The sequence below is a fragment of the Micrasema longulum genome, unplaced genomic scaffold, assembly GCF_059751315.1.
Source record: "Micrasema longulum isolate JH-2025_06_02 unplaced genomic scaffold, ASM5975131v1 h1tg000503l, whole genome shotgun sequence".
In the NCBI taxonomy this organism is placed as follows: Eukaryota; Metazoa; Arthropoda; class Insecta; order Trichoptera; family Brachycentridae; genus Micrasema; species Micrasema longulum.
The window spans coordinates 529781-542659 of NW_028277700.1; the positions used below are offsets into that span (position 1 = coordinate 529781).

The following is a 12879-nucleotide window of genomic DNA, read 5'->3' on the forward strand; positions in this document are numbered from 1 at the left end:
GCGTAGTATAATCACAAGGAGATTGTAAAATTATGGATTTTGAGAATGTTTTTAAAATTTTTATGCATAGATTTTAAAATAATGTGCTGAAAAAATCATTTGAAGACTGCTATTATTAATCAAAACCGATGTTTTTAAATTTATATATTTCAAAACAAAATTTTACAGGAACGCTGGTTGTTTAATAATCTTATCTACCGTGCAGAACCGAAACCGTCGCAAACTCATAACTTTGACTAATAAACTACCTTTTTTTTTTATCTTGTACATTTTGATTTTAACTTCTTATACTCTAAAGAAGTATCTGCCATCAGTTTTCTTCAAAAACCAACTAAAACGGAGTCAACCTTGTGATATGCTGCATTTAAGGTTTTAGTAATAGCTAAAAGTAGGTTTTATGCAGTATCAAGTTTTAATAATGCATTTCAACTTAATGCATTTCAACTAATTATCTTTCTCAGTTATTCCATCCTTAGTAAATATACTTCCCAGACACACACATGTGTCTACTTGTTTCAGTATAACCCCATTCACAGTGATTTTAGATTTCGTCATACTTGCATTTCTTTAAAAAATCATCATATTCAATTTATTGATTTGCTGATGAATGTGGATTTGCTGATGAATGTGGATTTGCTGATGAATGTTGATAACGTTGATCTACGATGTATAAAAGGTAAAACTGTTATAATTTTTCACAGAATAATGTTAATCGATACTTTTGTAAATAAAAATGTTCATTAAATACATGGATATTTATTAAACTTTCATATTGTATTGTTATACCATGAAACAATTGATTTTTTATTTTGAATATGTCATGTTAAAACTCTCTAGGCGTGTATAATAAATAAATACGTGTGCATAATTAGCTCTACACTTTTAAGGCTGTACAATGAAAAATCCATCTGTAAATAATATTTATTGTTTTTTAATGACACAATTTGAAAGAAAATTTAAGAAGAAGTATTAAAAATATTAGGTTCTAAATTGAAATAATACAAACACAAATTTATTACTTATAATTTATTAGTTCAACATAAAAAGTGCTATGTACAAAACATGTTTAATTTCCTCAACATTTATTTACAACATAACAATACATTTATTATACAGCTTTAATAATAATTTTTATTTCTTTACAATTTTTATGTTTAATTTATTCAACACCACCAAAAATTTTGTCATCTCTCGAGTTCTCTTAATTTTTGCTGAATAATCGGAATAAAAAGTAATGGAAGGATGTGTTGAGCACTGCTGGAGAGTCCTGCTGATCCTGTTTGCATGGCTGCCGGCCTTTCTCCTAGTAAAAAAAAAAATGTTTTTTGTTATTTTTATAAGTGCAATGAATTTACTTTTTTCGATTTCGATGCATTTCTTTTTTGGTAAAAATAAATTTTCGCGTTCGTGTAATGAACCTTAATATTTTAATTTTGCGGGCCATTTTCAAGGAGTTGTAAATAACTCACAATAAGAAATAAGAAAATCAGTTTAGGTAGAGTGGAGTTTGAACTTTGGATATCTGATCAGTGAGTCCACGATACTAGCCACGGGACCATAACCCGATTCCAATGTGTTAATTACAAACAGTAGTTATTTCTAATTCATCGATAGTTTTAGTTGTTCATTTGTTTCTCTTCTAATCATCTACTTTTTTTTTTACAATGAACTTAAATTGATCAATCTGTGAAATATTCTTGAGTCATTTTATTTTTATTATTAAATGTTTTATGACAACCTTGTTGGAAATTGAACCCAAGACCTCTTGCATGGTAGAAAAACGGACTGACCGTTTGACTTTGAGACGGGTTTTTATACAACGTTACGTATTTTGTTTTATTTTATTACATTCAAGACATAGTTTTAACAGGCAAGTTTTTTGTTCAAACAAATAAATGAATAAAAATATAATTTTTCTTTATACTATTTCGATTAAAAATGAAAATTAACAAAGAGTTTTTTTTATATAATTATTTAATATCGTGAAAATTTTTAGCACTCAAATATTTTTTGCCCAAAAAACGATGAGTGGAAATGTGTTCGCAGAAACTCATCTTTATAAGTTTAATGAGTAAACATGATCGAAAAAGCCTTTAATGAGGTATTTTTAAAAATTCATTTTTTGAGTATTTTTTTTTATTAAAAAAAATATTTTACAAAATTTATTACTAATGAAAAACTCAAAGCTTTTAGGAGTATTCGGTTATATAACGCTGAAATTTCTCTAACAGTACTATTCATTCAAGCTGTCGTTATCAGGAGTACAGTCAGACAGTAGAGATTCCATGGCTATGCTACGGATAGTATTGCAAAACACATTATACCGCTAATGGCTTACCATTGAGAACATGCACTCTCACGCTGGCCACATCTGCGTTGGATGGACTGCAAGAATATTTCCCCGAGTCGGCGAGGTCAGCGTGCTGAACTAGGAGTCGGGAGGTTGTAACTTCGCCCTTTTCAGTGACTACAGATACCCCACCGCGGATGGAATCATAGCTTATAACCTGTGAACAATTTTGTTTGCATGTGGTATTTTAATTGCTTAAGAATATACAATATTATCATCATCATTCCCTTTCCGCACCTAATGGTGTACAGGACACAGTATTGATACACCAATCGCTGCATATCTAGATATTTTTGTTTACATTAAGGCATGGTGATCAGTATTACGTCTCAGGCGCCAGTGCGAGAACTATGAAATAATCCATCCAACCATCTCGGGAATCAAACCCGAGACCTCTTGCATAGTAGATAAACATGCTGACCACTATACCGCGAGACCGACAGTATTTTTGATAAAAAAAATAAATTAAATTACTTGTAGGCGTACAATTATGTAACCGCTTTGTAATTTAAAATATAAATAAAAACATTTTGTTTTTTGTAACTTATCAATTATGTAATTACCTTCCGGCGTATTATCAAAGATTTCTTATCAAGGTGTTATTTAGTAAAGAATATTTTTTTTTTGGATTAGTTTTAGAAGTATATGTACTAATGATCGAATTTCAACCCCCCCCCCCCTCTTTGCTCACGCGATATCTTCACAAAAATAAAATACTGGGTGACATAGAGACATGATTTATAACCTCCACATGTTTAGATGAATTATTTAGTCGACATTTAAACTAATAAAATGTAATGATATTTTTAGTATATTTCAATGGTTTTACACAGGCTGGATTACAAAATAATCAATAAATAAATCATTATAAATTATTATGAAAATAAAACTGTTATCAGTGTTACACACACAGTGTAACACTGATAACAAAGTTTTATTTTCATAATAATTTATAATAAAGTGTTACGAAGTGAATGCCGATTCAATTAAAAATAATAAATAAATCAGCCAGACAAATCTCACCAACATCAATACAGGTTTAAGCTCTTGCTTCACAAAAGTCAACAGACAGACGACTTGAGGAAATGTGGAAGTATAAACATAGGCAGATTGGTAAATGTTACACAGTCTGATGACAGGTCGCGAGCCATGTAAATACGTAGATTTACATATTCCCACAGCAAAATTGTTTTTTCCATCTGTTGCAGAAAATTTACATTCACGATAATGTCCATATCATAAGTACATATACACAGATGAGGGAGCTTGTGTAGCTTTAAAACCGAACCCTTATAAAATATTTAAAAAGTGTATTAAAGCAAAGTGTTTTTATTTAAACTATAATTAAAATCCACCAAATTGTTTCTGATTTAAAATAAAAAATAAATAAATACATAAATGTAACAAACATATACTTTGAAACTTTACCACATGATTATTTTTCCCTTTTATTAATTTATATTGTGTCAAATAAGGCGGTACGATGATTTAATTTTCATAAATCGATCAGAATAAACGTGTAAAACATAGTAGTTATTGTATTAAGTGTATTTTTTGTGAGTTCATGAGTGTCTTACACTAATAAACAAAGAGATTGTCAATATTTGTGTTCACAATATTTGTTTACCCAATAAAATTAATAATTAATTAGTCTAAGAAAAACAGTAAACTGTATCTTTAAAAAATATATTTAAACTGTTTTTTTGGCACTGACTTCGTAAAACGTCAAGATAATTGACTTAGCATTTATTAATTAAATTCTTAGTCGTTAAAAAAAAGCGCATCAATAATTGTTCACAATGTTTTAAAATAATTTGAAAATTATTTTTAGTTATTGACAACAGACACTTAATACCAAAGCTGACGTTAAAAATATTTTTTTTTTCCATTATTTATAGGAAATCGTTAATGTAACTTTGAAATAATACAAAATATAATTTTTTTACGTGTATTTAAAATACTTTTTAAAAAAAGGTATAATTTTAATTTTGATTGCATATTTTACTTTACTAAGCAAGAATCGTTTGAAGCGCCGGAAACTCAAAAAGATCCTTTTTAAGAATAAACATTTGGGGTGTAGAAAATCGCGCTGGAAAAACCTTTATTGCTTTAATGATGAAAACTTTGAAGGATCTTTCTTTAGGTAATCGTCTTAGAAATATTTAACATTTTAATAAGCCTTCTTAAACCAATTATAAACTAAGCAAGATTTTGGTCGTTCTTACCAAGTAAAAACGTTTCCGTTATGTCTAAGCATGTAGAGGGAAAAACCTACATTTCATTTCAATGGGCCAAGATTTGCAAACTAGAAATAAAACTTTATTCTGGTCATTTTGATTAAAATGGCCGTTTGGTTTTCAAGATAAATGTATTTATTTTAATAATATTCTTATAATAAGAATAGCTTTTATACTTTAAAGTACTCCAAACAGTATTGCACTAATTATGTATTTGACATTTCATTATATTTTTGTTCTAGTATTCTTAGCGCTGCTGATAATCGACAATAAGATTTTTTAAATTTATTTTTCAAAAATATTTACAAAATAGTCTTAAATTAAAGTCCTGCTAAGTTGCTTACATGCAACTTGTCAGCAGGTTCTTATAAATTGCATCGATTATTCACACTAAATCTACATTAATAATAATTTTATAAGAAAAACATTACATTTTACATTATCAAAAATTAAAAACTACACTCATACAATTTTTTTTCTAGTAACCATAATTTGAGTAAACGTCTCACTCCTATATTTAACTCAGTATTTTTAATATTGTTCGGTAACATGTAAAATATTTTAGGTATACTGTATTGCAGTGTCCTTTTGCCATATTTATTGCAATATCTAGGAACAGCTAGCCCTTCCATACTAGTAAACCTGGGGTTGTTATCATGTACCAACGTGTGTTTATACTCGGAGTGCGACGCATGCTAAAAAAAATAATTTGTACCGAAGAAGAGTCCTAACTGATGATTTATTTCCAGATTTATGCATCAATGATATTGAAATATTCTGTCTCTGGCGGTATACATCTTTATTTAAAAAAATCAATAAAAAAAAAAATATATTAGTTTCACTTTATAACCCCCACGATAATTTGTATTTTAAAAGTTACTGGTATGTAGAAGAACCCGAACACTTTAAAAAATATATATTTTTATTCTTATTCTTAGTGATGGAGGTCAATAAAAGCTCCTGACGTCACTGCGACCCGCGAAGATCTATTGTGACGTGTCCCCGTGAATAGTTCTCGCTCTCCAAGTCCAGGTTTATAAAGAGCCTGGCAACTGTGTGAAAGGCGAAAGTTTACACTTTGCTTAACCTCCCCTCCAAGCCCGGATCCGTAAATTATCGGGCTACTAGGTAGGGGGTGAGTTCTTTAATATCCTTAGGGTTAAGCAGTAGTCCTCCGAGGATGAGGCTCCTTTTGTGATGTAAAGCATCAAATTCACATAGAATGTGTACACTCGTAGGTGTTTCCTCATCTGCACTGCAGAATCTACACCTTGAAGTTTGGGAAAGGTTCATTCTAGCAAGATGTTTCTTGATTTTGTAACATTTTAAAAGTTACAAAATAAATTATCAAATTACAACAGGGATGGAAAATACCTTAAATAAGGGAATATGGAAGTCTAGGCTTATGACCTGTCATTGGCTGGAAATCCAGTCTTTTGTCCACGAACATTTGGACAAACCCAAATATTGTAACAAAATAAGAATAAAAATAACTTTAACTTCAAAATCAAAATCAAAGTCAAACTCAATCCTTACCACAAAATATTTTTTTTTTAATATTTGAACTATGGAAATCAATAAACATCATTGAAAATAATTTATTAAACTGATCACAAACATTGTTCTTATATTTATTATTTTTAATTTTGTAGTTTTTTGAATACGCATGTCGGATTAAAATAGGAGCGAACACATTTGAAATTTTGTTTTTGTCGTACAAAAATTACTCATAAGAATATTTTCGGAGTTTTCAGCTCTATGGCTTAATTAGAGGTTAGAACAATATTGCTCAACAGCGTTTAGATGTTATCGTGTTGCTTATTACAAGCCCGGCTACTAATTAAAAGTTTGTGATTACTCTTATAACTCAATCAAAGTTTAAAGATGATTTATATCGTACCCATCTCAGATGGTATTTAGACCTTCATTATCATTGTGTTTCCGTGTGGAACGCAATGCGGTGGAATAACTTTTTGTTTTTTTTGTGGCGTGGTATTATTGAAAATTTCCACATAAAATTAACTTTTAAAATATTATCGATATATTATGTATCATGTATTATGTATCCTTTTCAGTTCGTGATTAAGTCAATTCAAGAGAGATTTTCATACAAAATTGGGTTGTGCTTAGCGAAAAATTTTGTTTTCTACTTTCTTTTGAAATACTAGTCATGTATTTTGACATGATTTGTTTCATTAACAAAACTACTTTCTTCATTTGCTTGGACGTAGACAGTACAATATTTCACTCTCCCTGAACTGGTAACTGAAGTGAATGACAGATTAGTAACGGGTGATCAAGAAACACTGCATACAGTGTTCTGATGTTGTGCCCCATGGACTATTGGGCGAACAGTGGCAAAATGTTGCAAATGATTTATGTAGTGAAAAAGGTCACAAATTATTAAAAAAAACAAATAGTTTCCTAAATAAAAATAAAACTAACAATGATAGTGAAATACCTCATCTTGGTGATACCAAAAAATGTACGCAGGTGGTTCTGGACTAAATTTGATGCTGCACGTCAGATTTATAGTACTTCCAAGGTCCACGTGAAGATCTGGGCCTCCGAGAATCTTGGCAGTGGGAACTGTTAAAAATACATCATAAATTAATACAAGGGAGGAAAAAAGCAATTAGATATTATTATGTAGGTTAGGAAAAGACGTTTAAATTGAGGACGGTTTATTAAAAACTCAACTTTCGCTTAAATTAATTAATGGAGAGCTTTTTGTGATTCACGTCAAATTGCGTGAACAATTTCTTTTTTAATTACATCTTACAACTAAGCTTGAAGGTAATCTCATTTTTGATCTATATATAGTTTATAATCTTCTTTCAAAATTCATTTTCACGAAATATAAGTTTTTTAAATAAAGGACAAATAAACACGATAAAAAGTCGAATTTTGTAAACAATTTTAGACTTCGATATTTTTTAAGCTGGTTTTTGACGTATTTTAGTGAGTTTTTTTTTAGGGTATTGATGCGTTTAAAAGTTGACTTGAGTTATTTTTTAAAACCCAAGATCGCTTTTTTAGATGCGTTGTTTTCTTATGTGTCCTTTCAAAATATCCATTTATGTATTGTTTGTTTTGCATAACATATATTTATTATGTTATTCCCTAAAAATGCATTCTTTAAATTGTCATGCCAGTATAACTTTATTTAGGAGTTAAATCAATAATTCTTAGGTATAGAATATTGAATTTTTTTGAGTCAATGTCACTTGTTTTTTATTTTCACAATAACTTTATTTGTTCTTGCCCGCCATATAACACTGTGATAAAAAATACGGTGAAATTATTCATTACTTTGAAAATCTTTATTTATTCTTCAAAATCTATTTTATCGCTTTCAAAGTACCCCCCCTCCCGATACAATACACTTATGCCAAAGTTTTTTTTTCTATTTCCCGAAACAATAATTGTTAAATTAGATTTTCGGAATAGCGTTTAAAGCGCGTAGCGATTCGGATTTTATCTCTTCAATTATGTCAAAACGGTGTCCCCGGAGCGGTTTCTTAAACTGAGGCGGTTTTGTGGTCAAGACGCTTGACTCACACACGAAAGGTTCCGGATTCAATTCCCGGTGAGAACACAAAAATTAAAATGTGATTTTTCTCAAGCCACGGTGTTCCGTGATGTAATTCAACACTGTTATTAGGCCTCCTGGCCTGTTGTGGTGCAAAAATAAAAAATAATAATAATAATAATAAAAAAGAATAAAGAGAATAGCCAAAAATAATACGGTGCTAAATCAGGTGAATACAATGGTTGTGAAACGATTTGAGTTGAATTTTTGGCAAAATGGTCTCCAAGGAATGCAGTGTGATATGGTGTATTATTGTGGTTCAAAAATCAAGGACTGTCTGCCCATAGTTCGGGTCTCTTTTTGCAAATATCTTTACGTAAACATTGCTTTGCACTCAAATAATATTTTTTGTTAATAGTTTGGCATTCAACAATTTTTGAGCACCAAATCTAAGATTTTTGTCCAAGGCGATTTTTGTTTTCAACGCTTTCTCTGCTTTCTTTAATTGTGTATGGGTTTTACTTGTAAACATATTTTTTTCTCGTAGTCTGGTCACCGAAAGTCTTTTGCAACATTTTCAACGTTTCTGCTGCAGGAATTTCATTCCGCAAACAAAACGAAATGAAAGATTTTTGCTTAATAAAATCAGACATTGTTAAAATCACTAAAATTAACTTTTTGTTGTTGAACATGTGCTTAACTATTGTAAAAAAATTCCAGAATCAAAGAACTCGCGTGTTTTAAATTTTAAAAAAATGTTTTTTCTATCACAGTTGTAAATATCTGATTATAATATATTATACATCTTACCAACTACATTTAAGTTGACGAAAAAACTTTTTACGGGTTGTGTTGAAATTTGACACTCATACATGCCAGCGTCTCTTTGCTGAGCCCATTTTATCTGCAGGGTCCATTCTGCTAATTCTTTGTGGTGCGTTGCCTGAAAGCGCTGGTCTGAGGTATAGGTATAACTGCCTACTGTCAGGATGTGTAGGTCTCTATGCCTTATCCAGGATACCTGTGAAACGAACACTATAAAGTTGTAATAAACTGAAGAAAATATGTTTTTTTAATCTTATAACCAAAATAAAGCATTGGAACTATGATAGGCTTTGTGAAACAATTAACATATCCATTGATAATCCATTAGAAAAGTTTTTAAGTGTAAGTTGGTATTTAAAAAAATACCTTTTAATTAAATGATTTTTTAAATAATATTGAAAAATAAATATAAATCAAATTCTAAGCATTTAAAATGCGTATATCCCAAACATTTCGCTGGTAGGTTAAAGTGATTACTTGGGTAACTAGTGTTCACCAACCAAAAATATAAGCTTAATATATTAAAACGTCAACCTAAGTATTTAAAACCGTTAACTGAATTTTTTGTTGTAAGAAAGCGTTTGTACTTTTTTATGATGATTTCATAAAAAAAAGTATGTGCACTATTTTTTTTTCAAAAATTTATGCGGTCAAAATTCGAAAAAAATTATGCTGACGTTTAATTCTAAATTTTTTTTTAATTAAGTTTGTTTGCTTATTTTTTTATACACATAAAATCCGTATATTTCATTTGATTATCCAAAGTCTAAAAACCACCTTAAAAACGCACGCAAAATTTCGTATTATTGTTATTTGGAATGTTATATTTTCGTTTAATCTGTAAAAAAAATATTTTTATTTTTTAATGACTCAAATAATTATTCATGTTTTATGTTTTGAATAAAAAAAACTTGTTTTTTTCGTTTTTTTTTACTTTCAGAGCAATAAATTTCCTAATTTTCGAATTTTCAATGCATTTTAAAGATGATTTAAAAAAAAATGTTTTTATTTTTATATTGCCATAAGCTATGGGATATAACTTATGGGACCGGACCTTTCACACCAAAAACAAAAAAAGGTCTGTTTTTTTGTATGGAGCGTGACACACCTAATATTTTTTTTAAATTCATGAATACACTTAGGATGTTTTTCTATAGTCTTTACGTAGTATTTTGTCATCTTTTATAAATAAGAGTAAAGTTCAAGTTATTATATGAAAAACATTTTTTTTTTCTTTATAAATTGTTTAAAATGCAGTCTAGCGGAATCTATTAATATATCAATCGTGATTTATTTTTTTTAAACTCTGTAAATTTGATATTTTTTTCTGAATAGAGACATTCTTTGGTTTTTCTTTAAAAATATTTCTAAGAAATTGCCAAACGTTAGGATAAGTAAAGTAGATTTTATTGAATAATTTTACAAATCGACAATTACATTTTCATTTAATTAAAGTTTTTTAGGTACCATTTATTAATTCATAAAAGTCACTCTTCAAAATAATATTTTTTTTTTTTAAAAAACCAAAATAAACAAATTTACAGTGTTATATATATTTTTGGTATCTTTTAAGTGTTGACTACATAAAATATTGACTTGTATATTCAATCAATTTTTACGGTTTTTTACGTTAAATAAATCGAATATGGTCTTATTATTTTTTTTAAACAATATTTTAAAGATCAGCATATTGCAACGGATGAACAAACAATTTTCTTCAGAAGGGAATTATATAAATTCTGGCATTTACAAGGTTAAATGATGTGTCATCGGCTGGTTTAAGTGACTAATGTACATAGTGTGTAATATTGCAACTTTAAAAGGCGTTAAAAACCTTGTTAGGAATATTTCAATATATTATTACGCATTTATGTATTTTTTGTACTTTTTAGTTAACTTTTTATATGAACAAAGGTACTTATTACAGTAAAATAATGTACTCCTTCAACTTCATGAGACCATGAGGTCTGTGTTAGGTTTGGATACAACGATACAATATAAGGATTTTGCGTTTTCATTTTCCACGGTTGAAGTCAAATTTTCTTATGATATTAGATTATGAATAGTTTTATGACCTACCGTTTTTTTATTTAAGAGTTGATTAGGATTTTGTTTCCGTTTTTTAAGGGGTAAATATGTGACAGTTGCATGATGATCGGTAATGTCGCATTGGTAAACATTCGTTTTGAGATTGTTTTTAGATTAAGCAAATACATGACCAATGCAGACAGATTTTGACGCTCTCACTTCACGGGTAGGGACATTTACAGAAGGATTGAAATCACACATAACCATGTATTTAAATGAACTTACGCTTTTGTTACCAAGATTTTTTACTTTACACGTAAGGTACGCTGATTTCCCAACAAGTGCTGTAACATTCTTTGGCACAGCGTGGAAATGTGGCTGGTTTAGATTCAAAGGAGGGGAAGTTGCAGTTCCTCCACTGGAAAGAGAATTGTGGTTACTCGATCCCTTGCTATGAACACCAGCTTGCACCAAAAGACGACCTGGGAACAAAGTAAAAATACTAGTCAATTACATACAGATTCGTCAAAAATTCAATGATTCATTATTACATTGATTACATATACAGATACAGAAGTCTACGTATTTCTTTTATAACTCAAAACTGGCTAGCTGATAATATTTTGTTTATTTTTGACTTGTTAAAGCTCTTCGAACGGTTTTGGAATAAGCATTTTTTTTTAAATGAGTGTTATCCTAAATTAAAATGTTTAATAGCTTAGTAAATAATCAATCGATCTGATTAACTAACATTATTTACCTTTTTTTATCGTTTAAATGCTGACAATAAAATATCTGTATCAGAGCTGATTACAAATAAGTTCCATATTAAAACCAAAACCTTGAAATAAAAAAATATGGTTAAATGGTGAAAAAATAATTTCGGCGGGCGGAAACAATCATCATGGCTCAGAAATTTTAGACAGCGGTTAAACACTAAGCATATAAACAAAAAATGCAAAGATATAAGCTTATGAAATGAATTCTGTAAAGCAAAAAAAGTCAATAAACTGTTACGGTAAGCAAGAAAGACAAATTTAAGTTAAATTAATAAACAAGCATGCATATATTATCGCGAAAAAAGAAGAAATAAAAATATGTAAATATAAAATGCGTATTTGCCAATACTACAATGCAATTAGATATTATAGTAAAAAATATTTTTAAAAAGTACTCGTATAAGGTAATAAAAATAAACAAGTAGGTATTTTTTTTTAATTTATGTAGTTGAATTGTCAATAAAAGTTTGACCGGGTTCAAAACCACGCAAGCTTCTTTATTAAGAAATACTTTAGTCATGAACTCATTTTTTTTTTCAGTGATTACTAAATGTCACATCCATATGTATCAATAATCAAAACGAAAGTAAGTGTTCGTGGTATTTAATTACTCAAAATGAATCACATATCTTCACCTTCATACAGTTTTAATAAATACTTCTGTTTGGCAATCCAAATAGTGTTCGTAATATCCGAATGTTTGTCCCAAGCTGAGACAAAGTTTGGCTAAACGTTCGCCTCCAGTTACCTAGAGTTTCTTGGCATTTAAACTTATTGTTTACTAACGGTTTCCTTGTTTACTGATTCGGCAGACTAAATCATCAAAAGTCGTGCTAGTGACTTAACTAGACTTATGACTTGAAATATGTCGTAAATAGTGTACCCATTAGAGCAAGAGAAGTAAATAAGGTATTAAAAAGTACCGATGGAAGTTCTATCAATTTCTTAAGTTTTTTTTCCAGGGTTTTTCTATTGGTTTGTGCATTCGTTTTTCTAAATTATTATTGTATAATTGAGCTTAAAAAATATTTAACACGTCAGGTGTTTCAATTTATTATAAATACACAACTTTGAGTGGTATTTTTTATAAGATAATAAGGAATTTTTAATTCTTAAAACATAGGCTTG

At 29.3% G+C, this 12879-nt stretch overlaps 1 protein-coding gene across 1 annotated transcript in view; it reads right to left on the reverse strand.

The window, feature by feature from the left end:
* Nucleotides 1-1011: 1011 nt before the first annotated feature.
* LOC148281031 (zwei Ig domain protein zig-8-like) overlaps nucleotides 1012-12879 on the reverse strand; it is a 59346-nt gene continuing 47478 nt past the window's right edge. Inside the window, exons 2-6 of the mRNA XM_088227436.1 lie at nucleotides 11258-11454; nucleotides 8930-9140; nucleotides 7049-7176; nucleotides 2339-2507; nucleotides 1012-1303 (exon numbers count right to left, since the gene is read on the reverse strand). Coding sequence (XP_088083562.1) covers nucleotides 1185-1303; nucleotides 2339-2507; nucleotides 7049-7176; nucleotides 8930-9140; nucleotides 11258-11454 — 824 coding nt within the window. The 3' untranslated portion in view covers nucleotides 1012-1184. The remainder of the gene's footprint in view (nucleotides 1304-2338; nucleotides 2508-7048; nucleotides 7177-8929; nucleotides 9141-11257; nucleotides 11455-12879) is intronic.